Source organism: Histoplasma capsulatum, genomic scaffold (genome assembly GCF_000149585.1).
Source record: "Histoplasma capsulatum NAm1 scaffold_5 genomic scaffold, whole genome shotgun sequence".
Lineage (NCBI taxonomy): Eukaryota > Fungi > Ascomycota > Eurotiomycetes > Onygenales > Ajellomycetaceae > Histoplasma > Histoplasma mississippiense.
This window is the reverse complement of record NW_001813978.1, coordinates 613,379-630,459: the sequence shown is the minus strand read 5'-3', so window position 1 is coordinate 630,459 and position 17,081 is coordinate 613,379. Positions and strand designations below refer to the sequence as shown.

Here is a 17,081-nt window from a genome sequence, read left to right as displayed (position 1 = left end):
TATCTGACCTCCCTTCTCTTGAATATCACAAAAACCATTGAGTTGGCCATTGTTATATACAGTGCCCCATTTACTGTTTACTTTGTTTATGTTTCGATATATATTGTTCGTTGCTCATGTTTTGATATGGGGAAACTCAATCTTCCGTGGCAATGACGTAACCGATCCAACAAGCTGTTGAAGCTCACCATCGTCATTCCAATCCAAATCAACTCAATAGCTTTACAACCACAACAATAAAAACATGTCATACACACTCTCTTATACTCTCATACAGACCATAGAATAAAAGAGTCCTCAAAATGTTCCGCTTCGTACGTCAAACGTTATCTCCTTGATCTCCATTCCAATTGCAACCAACTAACAAAAAAAAAAAAAAAAATCAGCACAAAACCCTCGACGTAATAACTCTTTTCCATAAACCCTCCCTTCCAGCATCCACCCGCGTCCTCGCCCTCCTCAAACAAGCCAATACCGATGCCGCCACCGCTGCAATCCGTGACGAAGACTCCGGCGCTCTCGCAAGCCGCCGGTCCGAGTTCGAGTTGAATGTGACAGAGGAGCCGCCTACGCCTGACCAACTGAAAAGTATTTTGGACTACGTGGGTGCTGGTGTGGGCGGGGACGTGGCGAAAGCGAGAGGCGGGGCGGTGATGGCGATGCCTGGTGACCTTGTACAGGGGGCGCGGAATAGATTGGATGCCATGAGGAGGTTGAAGGAGGATGGGAGCAGGTTCACTAGGCCTGTGGTAAGTTTGAGATATTAATTTGCCTTTTTTTTTTTCTCAAACTGGTTCCTGTCTTGAGGAGCGGTGCGGACTTCTACTTTGCTGTTTCAGGGCTATGAAGGCTAACTCATTTGCTTTTCTGTTTTTTCAATTTCCTTTATGATGTAGGTCGTCGATTGGAATAACGGCACTGCTGTGATTGGAGATGATGAATCTGAGATTCTAAAACTTGTCCGCGAAATTCCGCCCGATACATCGCCGCAATAAACTGAGGTAGGCACGGTAACTATTGATATCATATATCATAATACTCTATTATTCGATGTTCGCTTTCAGGACCCAGATGGCCTGTTTAGATGGGAAGTTGGCAGAGGAAATACGGATTAGAGTCTGGCGAGGAGGATGCTCCGTCAGGCCTGCAGAGTTATTTCCAAGGTAGCAGATATGTTGCATGGATATTGTACAGTACATACATACACTATTGGGCGACAGCATAAATTGCCTCAACGGAAAAGGAGAAGGACAATCGGAGTGTTGGTGATTATCGCAAGGCTATCTTTATCCATCAGGCAAGGCATGCGTCTATTTTTGCGAATACCCCTGTAATGGATCCGAGGGAGTAGCTACGCTGACCGCACGGAATGTATCGAAATGCGGATGAAATGGGGACTCAGCATCTCTGTGTCACATTATTGATGTTTAGTCATTTGGAATAGTTTACTTAAATCTGGGTTGCTGTTCTGAAACTTGACTGAGCTGGAAATATGTCTGTCAGCTGTGCTCCATCAACTATACTAATATACGTACACTTCTTGTGTAGCATAAAAACTTATTTTGAGGTCTATATAGAAATGTCAACTGTACAATTTCTGTGTCCATCAAACTACCTCCTCCCCCGTTACATTCCATTCTCATACATTTTCATACATTTTCACTGCATCTTATTTTGCTATTGCTAGTTCATCTCTTGATATACCATATCATATTCATTTAGGACTAAATAAAAGACGTGCTTTTTCTATTTAATCTACAAGCCTGAGTCGGAGGAAAATTTGGAGGAGAGGGGATTGAAATGCTAACTAGGGCGGAACCATGCATTAAAGACTCATTTTGCGCGTGCCGTATTTCTTGAGTGATATAGTAGAGAAAGAAAGAAATAGGGCGTATGGGGTTTATTCTAGGGCGGTAGGCGATGAAAGGAAGATAGATAGCGGAGGTAATACCAGACAAACGGAGAAAAGAAGGGGAGGGGGGGAGGGAACGGAGAGAGAATGAAAAAAGCCGACGGAAGTCCACGAAGTTCCAGAACTAAATGACCGGGCGAAGGGCACCGGATACGCATTAAAAAAAAATTAGAATGTGGAATATTTAAGAAGAGGACAAAGGGAGCCGTGACAGAAAACAGTAGAAATGATGTAGGACATGAATGATAACAGGATGAGAGAAGGAGGAAATAAATATAAAGTGAGCATTTTTGGGGGATAAGAAGACCTGGTTGGCTGGCTGGACGAGGATAAGAAAAATAAATAATGGACAGAGATGAGGAGCTTTAAGGAGCAGCTGTAAACGCAGCAACAAGGAGCGTGAAGGCAGCTAAAACAAGATATTGCTTATGGACAGTTTTCAGTAGTTGTGGTAAGGGATACCTAGGACCCATACATGCGAGGATAAAAGGTGGAAACAAGGAAAAGGAGAATATAATGTAAATGAACTACAGAGTGATGATGAAAGAGAATCCTTAGCGGCATAAACGGCATCGACGCAGAACAGGAAACTAATGACAGAAAATAAAACAGAGGTGGAGTGAATATGCAGACAAGTTCGTTTATCGCGCGGAGGCACTGTGACCACTTCGCGTGGTATCCCTTCCGCTCGTCGCCCTCCACCCCGTTACATCCCACGCAGACATGAATGGTGGGCGAAAGCAAAGCATCTCAAGATATTTGGTTGAAGAAGCCTAGAATATAGAACGTCTGGCTCATTACAATAACAATAAACAACGGAATAATTCGCGGGACTGCAGCACTCGGTAGAAGCAAGGGCGAAAGATAAAAGGAAAACACAACGGAATAAATCGACAAAGAGAAAAAATGTGTTATTGCCTGGTTCTGCTACGTGTTCGAGATTGAAAAACAGTCGGAGAATGAAAAACGAGCCAGCTCTGCAATCGGCAAAGAAACGAACTCAAGGTGCATTATGGTATCTGTCAATGGGGAATATAAAAAAGGGTATAATGCAAGTCCCTTGCTTCAGGAGCATTCAGATTGCGTGACTCAGATACGTTTAGAATATGGTCCCAAAACCTCCATCGGTGAGGATGGGTTTCCGAGGAGTGCTTCGGCCATCGCCATCGATGGCAGGTTTGCGATGTCTAAGTGACAAAGGTGTTAGAATTTAAGGACTCGGGTAATAATACGCTGTCAAAATAGGAGGATTGAAAATGAAACATACTTGAAAGTGAAGCCAACAAATAGACCCTTGCTCATTGGGTCGGATCTATCTGCCATCTCCTCCAGAGCCTTCTGCTTATCATGTACTTCCTTATACTTGGCCATATCCGCCTCACTCCCAAAATCATCAAAGTAGCCTGCGTCAGTTTCCGAGTCCAACTCAGGGACAAACGGAGCTTTCTGCTCTCTTAATGTGCTGAAATCCACCTCTGCGAAATACTCGTGCTCGTGGATCTCCCTGATATTCTTAAATCGCTGTTCCTTGGCAGCTACCAGGCGAACGATGAGGTCCCAGGTACGCCTTGACAAAAAGTAGTTCGGGTCCTCGTACTGGGGTTTCCGCAGGACCTTCTGCCACCGCTTGAGATTCTGCCAGGTTTCGTCGACAGTTGCTCCCGCAAACGGAGGGTACCCAGCTAGAGCCTCGAATAACATACAGCCCAAGCTCCAGTAGTCAACTGTGAAATCATATTCCTCCCCCTTCAGGACTTCAGGAGCCATGTAATCGGGAGATCCGACAATAGATTTCGCGTAGTTAACTTCGCGTTGTCGTAGTGAACGATAACCCTCTCGTCTTTCTGCCGCACTACGCTGCTCCATCGGCCTACCAAAGGGAACATTTGTGTTTCCGACTTCTGCTAATTTGACACGCATTGATTCGATTTTGCCGGGATTAAGCATTCCGGCGGCTAATCCGAAATCGGTCAATTTCACATGTCCAGTTGAATCGATTAGGAAGTTTTCTGGCTTGAGGTCCCGATGAATGTAACCAAGGACGTGAAGGGCATCGACGCATGAAATCATTTCAGCAATGTAAAATCGGGCATGGCGATTGTGAAGGACACCGGTATTGTTAAGCAGCGTACGGAAGTCACCTCCAGGAACGTACTCCATGGCAAGATATATCTGTTCATCGTCTTGGAAAGCGTAAAGGAGCTTCACTAGCCACTCACTCTTGGCGGCTGTGAGGATGTCTCTTTCCGTCAAGATGTGTCTGATCTCGTCTAATTTAAATAGAAGCTTTTTGCTCATCACCTTCAAAGCGCACACTTCACGAGTATCTTTCTTTTGTGCAAGGTACACCTGGCCATATCCGCCCTGTCCAACCTGAGTAAGAATTTGGAAATCGTTATGTCGAAGTTTGGTCCGACGCTTGCGCAGATTGGCGCGCTCGCGGCCAAGGTATTTTTGTAAAGCGGCTTCGTATTCTTCGGTTGGGGTTTCCGGAGGGAGAGGGTAAGCAGCTTTGAATTGAGCATGGCGCGTCTGGCGATTATGCACGTAACTCAATAGATCAAAGTAATGATCCAGGAAGTCTACCACACATTAGCAAGTGAATAGTGAGAAATCAAGTCACCATCTCACACAACAAGCAGGGAGGAGAAAAACAAAGAATAAACTGACAAAGTTGAGTCACGTTCGCAAGTCGTTTCACATTCGGGAGCTGTAGCTTTTCTAGTTCATCTGTTGTGAGACCACGAAGGTGGGATTGGCCTCTTCTGCTTGCTGGCCTGGTTTGATATGGCTCCTGGCGTGAGACCGCTGCCTGGTTTGTGTTGACAGCCGGGTCTCTGCCAAATCGCAGACTATTAGTAGGTGTGTTCTCCTTATTTAATTTCCGAGCTTGATTCGTGTTGTCTTTGCTGTGAATGACACTTTCGCTGAAGGAGGGTAGATCCTCGTGAACACCCGATGGCGCAGGTTTTGTAGGCGATAACGACGGCACATTGAGCGCTGACTTGGACGGGGAGGGCGGCGTGAGTTTCATAGCTTGATCGAATACGCTGGGGAGATCTCTTGCGCCGGGAGGAAGACGATTCTTGCTTGGACTGCCCTGAGGAGTGCTGAAGGGGCTTGTGAAACCGCTTTGAGATGGCGTCTGCGGGCGGTCGTAGAACTCGTTGCCAGAACGAGTGTGCAGGAGAGGCGGGACACGGAGGTCCTGCTTTCCAGCAGGAGATGAAGGGATATTAACCGCCATCTCAGTTTGTAATGTGAATTGATATGCGCGTTGGCCGTGGAGGGTGTAATTGATGTTTGTTATCGGGCGCTGATGATAGCGGCGTCGTTTGAGTGCTATTTACCCCACCAGAGCTCAGCAACCGCGTCGTCAGCCAGAAGAAGCCCACGATGTATGGAGCGAGGGGAGGAGGATATATTGACAGCAGACGGTAGTGAAGTCCTTGGGGCACGGAATGGGTCTGCAGCAGCAGCAGCAGCAGTGTGAGGGACGCAGAAGCTGTTCTGGCTCTGGGCTTGTGCTGCAGCGCCGGTTGTCTGCGATATTGTTTGTTAGCGGGGCTCGTTTGAGGCTTCGGCCAGCGCAAAGTGGCGCCGTTGCTGCAGCAACGAATAGGACCGCAAGAATTGGATTTCGCGCAGATTGCAGATCCACGCCGCCTGGCCAATTTTATCCTCCGCCGACAACTCTTCCTAGTGATGGGGTTACATGAGATGGAAGGGAATCCATAAATAATATCCACCTCTTTCGGCGGGTGCTGTTAGCCTGCGTATGCCCAGCTGGCGGTGTCAATTACTGTGAATTGAATTCTTCCTGTAGTTAACATGAAGGAACGCTGATGTCAGCTCATTGAAGGACTCTATAAACTGCGAACAGGTTTTTACTGAAATCAATGGAGGACTGTGGGAGTATAGACTCCTCTGGGTGTCTTCGGAAAAGTGAAGATAGCCCCCCTTCATATGTAATCAAATAAGTAAGGCCTATCAAACTTTCGCGGAGCACCACCTCTACTGCTCTTTCGTTCATTTTGTTACATGTATTGTGCCTTCTCGAGTTTGTGTCTGTGGACAAACATCTGCACTTACATGGAGTTAATGCAAGGTGGATGCTTCAATTCTTGTTTGAATGAAAAAAATTAAGAATATATATAGTTAGCTATGGATCCCGGGGCGTTCAGTCATATCGCCGGACCTTTCCTGACCGGCATCAAGTGAGCTACCAGTCCAGAAAGGTGACCAGGAGCATGCCCGAATGTCGAGAGTGCACTGGCAATGTCACCGCCGGACACCTGAGAACCGCCAGGCAGGTGAGATATGAGTTTGGTATCCTGTCCCAGTGTACGCGGCATCGTGTAGGAGATTTTTCTAGTAGTCATGGATCTGCAAGAAACTTTTCTGAAGGAGACTATAGTGAAGCAATCAAACAGAAGATTATATGCAAATGCCAATTTTGTTCATCAAGAATGGAAATGACAATGACGAAGAGGGAAATTATCGTAGTAATTGAGCGGCGTAAAGTCGATATTAAAAAGGAAACCGGAGAACATCTGGCACATCAATTTCCCTGCAGTCCTAGGAATATCACATTCTTTCCTTCCGTTTATTAACGCCCGCATCCGATCCGGTATGCTGTCCGGACCAAAAATGAATGTCAAGGAGGAGGTGGGGAGAAACAAAATTATATATCTGAAACCATAAAGATAAAGACGGACAATCAAACTCCGATTCGGGGGAAAAATGGAACAGCCGAAGAAAAAACCATTTTCCACTCATTCCATCGTAAATAAAATTATAGATTAAAATAGGAAGGTGGAGGTTAGAGTGAGTTACGTGAGAGCTCTAAACGAAAATATATCCATGTATATGCGAAATCCTCATCGCATTTTGTTGTTTTGCATTTGGGGCCCCGGACGAAATGGTCAGTGTCACTAGGTTCTCATGATTAATTAATAATGATAACGGGGTGAAAGGAGGTTATTTAGAGGAAAAGAGAGTTGAGTGATGAAACATAAGGTTATATATGGCCCACTGGTGCTTCTAGGGAGTCGATAAGTTCGGTCTAGGGGAACCATATTCGAAGTCCGTTTGTAGTGAGCAACGTAGAATGGCGAGCTAAATTAAAGAGCGAAAGCGTAATATCGTTACAAAATCGTAAGACTAAACGTTCGAAGAATGGAAAAAGCATCCGTGAACTCCGAGAAAAGGAGGGTTATATATTGAACCGCCGATATGGTATGTGACAGAAAATAAAACCGAACAAAGCAACGTCGATGGAAGTGTGACCGCATCCGCTTTCTTTATTTCTTTCTGCTGGTCGGTGGATCATCCCAGAAGAACTATGTGATGCAAAAATCAGCATGTATATTCTCGACAATACGGTATCATAGAAACGAAATGGCGATAGTAAGGTCTGTGAATGGTCAATGTGGAGGAATGGTATAAATACCTTCCCAGTCCCAATCCTTCATTACCCCGACCCAGTGCAATCTCCCCCGCACAGTGCGCTCGATCTCCATATCATCCAATCCGGGAATAAAAGATCCTCGTCTAATCGGACTAATTGGCGATGAGAACGAACGAGATGTTTTACCTTTTCCCGCAACCGCGATAACTGAAGTGCATGCGTTGTTGGGCCTCTGGTCTGAAAGCTCGAAAGTCGCGGAATTTTCCTCCATCTTCTCGCCATCATGCACGTCAGGAGCTTTGCCAACTCCGTAGATGCTTTTTCGTTTGGTTGTATCGATAGGCTGCACGAAGGATGCTCGTAGCGAATTCATATTCTGCCGATTGAACGCGTCCCTGCGTCGCCATACCTCCCGAACAACCTCAAGGCATCGATCGATGTTTCCAATCATTAATCTCGACTGCATCGCCGCCCACCGCTCTTTGACCCAATTCCGATCCTCTTCGCTTTCCACCTCGCAGCTCGCGACAAATAGGGGATATATATGGACAATTGTTGCCCGCGAACTCAGAGGGACAGTAGCCAATAGCACAAGAACGCGCTTGGCAAGTTCAGCTCCGCACTCAGATGGAATCTCGGGAACTGCTTGATGTAGATACAACAGAGTTGCCCAGCGATACGCTTGAGCTGTTTGGAAGTTGTGTTGGACATTTGAAGTTGGATCCTCTGGAGGTTGGAAATACTTTGGAGTCTCCCATTGCTCGATGAGAGTTTTAAGCTCCATTGCCTGTGATATGAGGGGAATAGAGTTACTTTTGGACCTGCGGACTTTCTGGACCAAATTGGCAACTCGGCTTATTAGTGGGAACAGAGTCGTTGCACATCCCATCAGAGGATCAACCTCGTGAACGGACGAATGTGGGAGATTTAGAGTAAAATCCTGAGGCATTGAAGCTTCATCAAATTCGTCGTCTTCGAGCGAGATGAGTCTTGCAACAACATCTGTGTAAAGCCAAGTATTGTACAAGAACCGCAAGCATGCGATTTCTTTTTCTGAGGGATTAATACGCTGGCGTTGGCGCACCACCGCCTGGTTCAATAGAACCCGTGCCCCTCGAAGATGCTGCATGCCTGTGGAAATGTGTCGGTCCCAGGATTCTGCAAACACGAGCACAAGAGTCGTAGCTAATGCTTCATCCGTTTTCATGGCTCCGATCTCACTGGCTAGCATACTGATGCTCTGCCGCATATGGTCCATACCATGAACTCTCAAGCGAGGGTTTTCTTTGACACAATGAAATGCGGACAGGCAGCATATTGCATGGAAGAGTGCAGGGCAATCTGCGGCAAGGGGCCACACTAAGGTGCGCCAAGGGTTTTCAGATACCCCATCTTTCACGGATAGAATCCCACAGGTCTGTCGGTCGTAGCGAGACAGGAGCATCGCTGGAGATTCTGGATGCAAAGATGGCTCATAAGATATGGACATTTTCAAGAGATTCTTGAAGCAATCCACTGATGAGGATGGAGCGTCCCAACAGGATGAAAAGTTGACTTCCGGGATGGACTGTCGAATTATATTTTCCACGTCTTCGTTGTCGAAATGTGCAAGAGCTGGAGAGAAATGAAAATAGGATGGTAGCCATTCAGAGGGACGCTCCAGCAGGTCGAATGTATCGTTCGCCAGGCCATTTTCATGTAATTCGAGCGATTGAATGGAGGAGATATATGATGAATCGGCGATAATTTGCGCACAATCATAATCTTCTGAATGGTGATCCCGTAGACTTAAAAGAGATGACAATAGATCAGGCGAGTAAATATCATATGTAGAAAGAGACGAAACACTCTCAAGCGAAGGATATGAGTGCTGATACTCCCCCAGGCTACCTTCCTCTGGCGAGTTAGAATTATAAGGGATTAGAGGACTCAGTACTGAGCGGATCGGTTTACGGCCGGCTACTATGGGAGATGGCGGTGGTGCATGAAGAGGAGCTGTCCATGCACAAAGTTAGTACAAATTTTGGCTAATCAGTTCTATCTACAGTAAATTGTATAACCTTTTTTCCTTTTGGGAGCAGCAGATTTATTCGCAAAACTGGACTCCCCGAATTGCCTCCATTTGAAGTCCTTTTTGTACCCTCCACAGGCAACATTTCTTTTATGGCATTGTTGACATGTCGGCTTCGTCTCGTCACATTTGAGCCTCTTGGTTTTGCACGTCACACACCCTGATCGATCACCAAAAAAAGGGTCAGCTGCTCCTGTCGAGCCACATAAAATCACCCCGAAATTTGCTGAGGATTCTTCAAGGAACGGGTTTAAGTGAATGAAAATCCATACCGTTTCGACTCTTTGACTGTTTGGATTTATTCACGCCCACGGTATGGCTAGGTAACTTGCGCGCAGACTGTATACCGGTATGAGAAGCAGGCTGCACCTTAGATAAAGCCGTTGGCGGACTCAGCGTCCCTTGATTACGGATGCACCTTTTCGGTTGCACAGATCCGATAGAAGATGTGGCAAGCAGAATTCGGTCAGTTTCCATGCCGAAGTGGGGAAATAGGCCTCTCCAAGTACATTTCCACCTTTCATGAAACGCAGAGCACGGCAGTAGAAAAGACCAAACAGATATTAGACAACCAGGACAAAAATGCGGCCGATATATAGAATGGAAACCCAACGAAAGAATAATGAATTAGTAGAACAAGGTCGAGTAATTGACATCAAGCAGTCAACTTTGAGGTTGATATCAGGATTGGAAAAAGTATAAAGTTCTATGGGAGAACAAGATCGAAAAAAATATCAGCACATTGACCGATGGAGGCGATAAAATCAAAGCTGACACCAGCCCGGGCTCTCGCACACAAGCAAGCGGAGGTGATGCGGGGATGGAAACCGGGGCCAGGACAGATAGAAATAGAACAGGAATGCAACACTAAGAGCACTTTTGTTTCCAAGGCCAAATCCACTCCAAAAGGAAGCCGGAAAAATAATATACGCTAACACAAGGAAGTGGAAACAGAGAGTAAGAGTGTGATGACACGGACGACAGTGACTGATGAAGAGAAGATAAGAGAAAATGGAGAATATATGGAAATGCTGGCGATCTTCCCTGAGAAGATGATGCAGCGAAACAGGTAATACCATACAGGGCTGATAACGCAGCGAACACATCATTGTGCGTTTCGAGAGCTGTCATGTGGCCAGCCCACAAGTGGGTTCGAGGCCGGATTCCCACAACCTGAACAAACTTGGTGCGAAGGGATGGAGAGCTTCCTCCGCCGAATGGGGACAGGAGGAGATTTATTAGACTGGTGTCTTGATTCGTTGTCTCTGGGGTCTAGAGTTTTCATGGACTGGAAGTGTTCAATCTAGTACGACCACAGATCAACATTCCAGACGGAGCTTTATTAGTTTTGTGAGAACGAATCAGCACCAAGCCAGTATTGTCAGAGCAGCGGTACCTGTATCATAGCCACGAGATCCAGTCACGCTGTTCTGAGGTCGGCCCTGTTACAATTCACATCCTCACATGTAGCCATGCTTTACTGGGACTTGTTTTGAGCCTGTGGCGTGTGCTCTATGAATATTCCTGCAAGTTTGAAGCGCCATTTGTCTATTATTTGCTATCCCGTGAATTGACCGGTGCTTGCTGTTCGTGAGCGAGCCACTCGGAGTATTCGTCGAATCAAGAGTGAATGGTCCAAGAGAATGAACTGGCTTCAAAGACTGAGCAAGGTCGGGTAGCTAGCTGCTTTAGCGGCAGTGGCACCGAACCCCCTTACCAGCTGACATGATGACTGAGTCGCTGGCTGGATCTCAGCTTTTTGGAGTGAACCAAGCTTTTGCGACGAGAGTACGAGAGTACGAGTATCCTTTTCTTGACGTTGAGCGGAGAGCGAACAGAGGGACAAAAAAGCGATGACATTTTCGGATATTACGCTAGGATTAAAGTGGTTTAGTGGCATCCTCCTCTGTTCCAGGCAAAAATCATTCCGATAGAAGAAATGGCACTTTTATTCTCCAACACCGTCGATACAACTGCAAATGTACCAGTCAGAACCTAATAACATAGCTGGCTATTACATCTGCCGGCACATTTTTATGTATTTTCCATTGGCTGTCATTGTCGAAAATACTATGAACCAAATGACCAGATGAGTTTGTTATCAATTTGGTTCCTATCCCCAAGGTGCGAAAATCACTAGCTTTTTCTCCTAACATACGCCTCGGTGGATTCCTTTCGAATGATGCGTTTTTTTCCCTCCCTTTGAACCCTTTTCTTTCCCTACGTGACTATGTCTCGAGAGCATACGCCGTCTCGCGATTGAGGTTGGGCCTGTTTGAAGTGCTGCCACATCCACCGGCTCTGAGGCCATGAGCCTCTCGGTAACAGCCACGATGTCTGCTACAAGTCTGTCGATGAGATCTGCAGACATACTTTCACGTACAACTATCCGCAGGGTTTCAGTCTTATCCTCCGCCGGCGGAAGTGGGTAATCTATGTTGTGGTCACCGTTGTCAGCTTTGCGCTCCCCAATATGCATTGCAGTTCATAATTCACAATGACACGTGAACGAGGCAGTATCAGTGACATACTTGGGATGATATACTGCTTCGCACGAAGCAATAAACTGACGCTCTCCTGCTTCACATCCGGGTACTTTTGCTGAACCTCATCAGAAAACCTAAAAGACACTACAGGCAAACCTGCATTATAGTCCGCCGATGTTTCGCCTTCCTGATATTTCAGCAACCCGTTGGTCTGCTCAACCTTTGAGCTCCCATTTTTTCGATGGATGCCGCTGATGCATAGGAACCAGCCCGTGTTCTCAAGCGCGGTGCTTAACAATCGAGCATTTGCTAGGCAATTCTCCATGATTTCTCGGTACCCGTTGAAGCCAAGGCGTATAAAATTATAATACTGTCCTACCACCTGCATTCCAGGCCGGGAGAAATTCAGGGTAAACGTCTCTTCTGTCCCACCAAGATAATGGAGCTCAAAAATAAGGTCGCTTGGCAGATACGTTCTATCCCGCCATACGATCCAACCAAGGCCCGCATATACCAAGCCGAATTTATGACCAGATGTATTAATGGATTTCACACGAGGAAGTGCAAAGTCCCTATAAGTTTATTAGCTGACGGTTTTTGTGCTGGCTGCCAGAGATAATCACCATTTAGGACCTCCAGCCTGAGCGTAAGTGAATGGCGCAACAAAGGCCCCGCTTGCACCATCGACGTGAATAGGCACATCTATACCAGTCTTCGCTTCGAATTCATCCAAAATGTTTGAGATCTCTTCCACTGGTTCGTAGTGGCCAGTGTATGTACTGCCCATAATAACGAAGACACCGATTGTATTCTCGTCTAAATTCTTCTTGACAAGGTCTGGATCAAGCCGATACTCGCTTTTCTGAGAGACGTCTAAAATCCGGGCCTCAACGTCGAAGTACCTAGCGAACTTAAGCAATGCAACCTGTGCGTTCGCGCCCATGATGATGTTCGGCTTCGAGGTGTCTTTTCCCGCCGCTTTCTTTGTCTCCTGCCAGCGTTTTTTCATTGCCAACCCACCAAGGAGGATAGCTTCCGAAGATCCAGTCGTTGCAGATCCAATCGCGTGCTCTCCTGGTTGCGCGTGCCAGAGATTAGATATCATTGAGACGCAATGAGCATGCATCTCCATCAAGGCCGGGTATTCATCGGCATCAGCTAAATTTTTACTGATATTCTCGAACAGAAGCTCGTCAGCTTCACGTTCCATGTAAGTGCCGACGAAACTACAAACATTTAACATATTTGTTAGTATTATATTGCCGAATCACCAAGAAATTTGTCTCAGATGGATCGCAAAGGTGGTCTTGGTCAATGTACAGTATATCACCGACCTAGCCAGGTTCAAATTTGGAATCCCATCCAAATCCAGATCATCCCTCAACATCCTACGCACTGCCTCCGCCGGCGCACCCTTCTCGGGCAACTTGAATTTAGGAATTTCCTCATGACTAGCATATCGTGTGGAGTACGGGGTCATCGATCCGGAGACATTCTCGGTCCATAGGCGTTCACTTTTTCTACGCTTGGGGTCGTTGCGTAGATCCTCAATTAGTTGGTTAACGTCAACCTATGCTCCTCGTTGAAAGCCGGTAGATGTGAGCTGAAGTCATTTGAAAAATGTTCCCAAACGAGCATACACGGATTGATAAATTATATCCTGGGAGGACGTAAAATGTAAAAACATTTCAATGAAGTGGGGCAAAGCAGTTTGCGTGAAGAGCGGCGAGCCTCCCTACTTGTATGTTTTCTTCAACAAAAACGACTCTGTAGGGAATCTCACTTACGTGTGCTGCAAGGGTCATTTTGGTGTAGTTTTCACTCCGCGATTCCTCAATGTAACAAAGAATGAAGTCCGTGTTTGAATATCAGGCCAAACAACTGGTGATTCCGCAAATTAGACAATTCCTTACAAGGTGTACATGTACATGCGGATAATCAAGTTTCTTTAAATAATGTTTCTTTTGTCAGGGAAGACGCTTAGAACGTATATAGATGAGTTGTATATGACGTAATTTGCTGTATGCTCCGGACTCGTTTAGCTTTTTCTCCTCTGAGTACTGAAAGTTTCCCCTCCTCCTCCTCAATTTACACAAGCGGTGTATTTTTGTGTTTTGCAGCTTGTTGTTCTTTATTGTCATGCGGCCGCGCCGGTAAATGATAGCCACATAATCCATAAGCTCTACGCCGCATTTAGCCATGTGTTTGCGAGAGATAGCTCTCTCCACAAGCGGCGAAACCCAAGAGTTAACAATTTATTATATCCACTGGAATCATTGCCATACTCTGTTGAAATCCATTCGATTTTGGAATGCTGGGAGAGTCTGTTGTTGAGCAATTAATGGACTTCGAGTACTATACATCATCGCCATCATTGTCAAAACTTCTTCATAAGGACTCCACCCAATCAAAGATCTGGTAAATTTGCCTTCCTCTCAGTGTCCAATCATAAAGTATGCCGGGGCGTTTTTCGTCATCAGCGCTCGAACTGGTAGGGAAGGCGGACTGTTTTTGCTAACGCAGAGTTGAACGAAGCCATCTGGGGGGTAGACTCCAGAGGCCCGTGTCGCAGTTTGAGTCGATGTAGGAGTTAAGAGATGTGATTGTATCTGTGTCCACACACCGAACATATCGGAGAAAAAAAAGGAACACTTGAAAAGCGCTGAGGAAATTGGAGTTTGTTTCCAGTCAAAATTCATTGAGCTTCAACTTAACTTATGATTCATAATGACGTCACTTTTCTTAACTCTATCAGCAACTTGAAATTAGACATCACATTGTAGGCTGCCGTAATCACAATTAACTGTACCCCGTAGTTGGCAGTTTGGCAGCTACTAGTACAGAAGAAAGTCAGGAAGCCTCTCGTGTAACAATGAGAGAAAAATCTGAGCCGGGATAATGATTATTTACGCCGTTTCTCCCAGAGCTGAATATATTCAATCCGGAAGAAGCAGTTCTGCCAGAAGGGGCTCGGGTTCCATTCCAGTACGACATAAGTTATTGATTGTCATACGAGCAGCCCACGCCCGGTTTTAACACCGGTTCAGGTTGCACCAAACCCTGCATGTTTGCCGAAGACATCTTCATATACGAATCAATTTTTAATTGTTCCTGGAGCTGTGAATTTTAGCGGCAGGAATTCGGTTAGACTTGGAATAAAATGACTCTGCGGGAGGTCGGGTAAAAGTGACTACAGGAGCTTCAACGGGATATCCACTACATGTCACAATGTCCCTAACAGGCTGCACACAGTACCAGCTTTGTACAGTTATCACCAATATAGGGTTTGTGAACATGAAGTCCCTGAGCGAGATGTCGAGCTTCAGCGAATAGGTGCCATAATATCCGATGAACCTAGCTGGATACCTCCATTGACACAATGATCGTGTATTTGAGATCATTGGATCCTACGCCGTATACGGAGTACCTTGGAACCCGACCCGAGCCGCGAAAATAACACGCCCGCGCTAAGGGGGCCCGTGCACAGGCTTAACTAAACTTAGTTAAGTAATTTAGGCACTTCACCCACGATAAGCGCCCCTAAAAACCCGGGTCGGGTTCGCGGGGTTATTACTTAACTACTACTTGAGTAGTTAGTGTCAAGGTGCAACGACTGCGAGTAGCTTCCGGTTCCCAGCTGTGGTCGGCAGGTTAACGGTGCATTTACTTGCGGGACAGCGCAAGCCCCTACAATCTGTCCCTCTTACCCCTTGATCGTCGACCTTTTCGTGCTGCGCAACAAACGTTCAACCCCTCCAGACAGACCCGGATCGGAGTCATGTTTAGGCGCCCGAGACAGACAACAAGACTTAGCACAATACTTCAACCTCTCACTGTAATTCCTTGGGGATCGCTCGCAATGTGGTATCTGGGCGTCCCTATCGCTTGTGGGGTAAGAACGTGGACCTTTACTCGTAAATGACTCACCTGTGTTCCTGCTAACCATTTTCCTATCCCTACAGGCCACCATGGTTGTTGTGCAGGATGAGGACTATACAGTTGCCATTGAACAGTTTGAGAATGCAGGATTCACCCGAAGCATTCCAAATCACACCCCTCCTCTGGAGGTCATGCAAGACCATTCAAATCCACAACAGATGTTGGAGGAAATAAATGCTGACTACAAACATCTTGATTGTTCTTGTGCAGTATTTGATTATCCACAAGATGATCCAGCAGAAAAGGGTTTGCAGATGTATCTATTTTCAAATTCCTTTGCACATATTCCTCTAGAAGATATTCTCCACTCTTCAAACAACATAGCATATCCTGCAACCACAAAACAATTTGACATCTACAAAAATTTATGCTATCCACTGGAACAGGCACTGATTGAGAGTTTTGTTAAGACTGTGATTGATGAAGAAACAGAGTCAGGTCATTCTGCATGGGGTGAGTCATTGAGATGCTGGATATCCATGATGACAGGATACCTAGAGGTCAATAATGATATTCTTGATCATTGTTCAGATAAGCAGGCAGTGGAATGGTATAGCACCAACTTTGGTCAAATCCATGAGGCCAGATTTGGTCCTATGGATCGACGCATTTCGAAACGTCTTGGCTCAGGCAAAGAGCTACCAATAGATATGACAGAGAATCCTATTTAATGTTTTTTCTCTCTTCATTCAGATTGACCAGTCATTCCTGGTGCCTGCCTGTTCTCACCACAAGAATGGAGTTGCCAGCATTTTTCCCGCATCCAAAAGACTGCCACCAAACATCAGGTTCAATGTCAGCGCTTGGGAGTCATTCATATCGAGAATATCAATAATGATTGGCTAAACCCCTGCTACATATGGACAGAAAGAACTTGGTTTATCATCTTGTACGAGTATGAAATTGCTGAGACAACATGCATGAGCTATTCAAGCGCCAGAGTAAACCGAATCAGAGGAGCTTTTGAAAATAGAATCCTCGCAAGCTCTCATTATCTATAATGTCTTCAGACACCTCACCTGCGGAATTCAATGAAATCTCTCTTGAAACAGAATCCAGTCATCTTCTCCTGTTCATGATATCTTGATACGCGACCTGCATACATGAACTGTTTAACCGCCGATGTGGATCCTGTTGGGAGAGCGTTGTTCCAATACTTTCTCTGGTGAGCGTCCAAACCCAGAACGGGCGATTGCGCGCGTCATCCTTGCCGTCTTCCATTCCAGAACCCATTCTTATCTCATCATAGCGTTCAGACACACG

The 17,081-nt window shown here is 46.0% G+C and overlaps 4 protein-coding genes across 4 annotated transcripts; 1 reads left to right on the top strand and 3 right to left on the bottom strand.

The window, feature by feature from the left end:
* Positions 1–302: 302 nt before the first annotated feature.
* On the top strand, positions 303–995 carry HCAG_05041 (predicted protein; the record flags this gene model as incomplete). The annotated part of the gene is made up of 3 exons (XM_001539524.1): positions 303–314; positions 387–749; positions 897–995. The coding sequence occupies 3 exons, from the start codon at positions 303–305 to the stop codon at positions 993–995; spliced, it is 474 nt and encodes a 157-aa protein (XP_001539574.1).
* A 2,016-nt stretch (positions 996–3,011) lies between these two features.
* HCAG_05040 (serine/threonine-protein kinase sid2) lies at positions 3,012–5,159 on the bottom strand (the record flags this gene model as incomplete). The annotated part of the gene is made up of 4 exons (XM_001539523.1): positions 3,012–3,099; positions 3,180–3,594; positions 3,787–4,494; positions 4,583–5,159. 4 exons carry the CDS (start codon positions 5,157–5,159, stop codon positions 3,012–3,014), a joined length of 1,788 nt encoding a protein of 595 aa, XP_001539573.1.
* Positions 5,160–7,240: 2,081 nt separating this feature from the next.
* On the bottom strand, positions 7,241–9,870 carry HCAG_05039 (predicted protein; the record flags this gene model as incomplete). The annotated part of the gene is made up of 3 exons (XM_001539522.1): positions 7,241–7,254; positions 7,365–9,317; positions 9,666–9,870. 3 exons carry the CDS (start codon positions 9,868–9,870, stop codon positions 7,241–7,243), a joined length of 2,172 nt encoding a protein of 723 aa, XP_001539572.1.
* A 1,413-nt stretch (positions 9,871–11,283) lies between these two features.
* HCAG_05038 (glutamate decarboxylase) lies at positions 11,284–13,684 on the bottom strand (the record flags this gene model as incomplete). Its single annotated transcript, XM_001539521.1, has 6 exons — positions 11,284–11,366; positions 11,641–11,826; positions 11,925–12,451; positions 12,503–13,105; positions 13,214–13,449; positions 13,667–13,684. 6 exons carry the CDS (start codon positions 13,682–13,684, stop codon positions 11,284–11,286), a joined length of 1,653 nt encoding a protein of 550 aa, XP_001539571.1.
* Between the last annotated feature and the right edge of the window lie 3,397 nt (positions 13,685–17,081).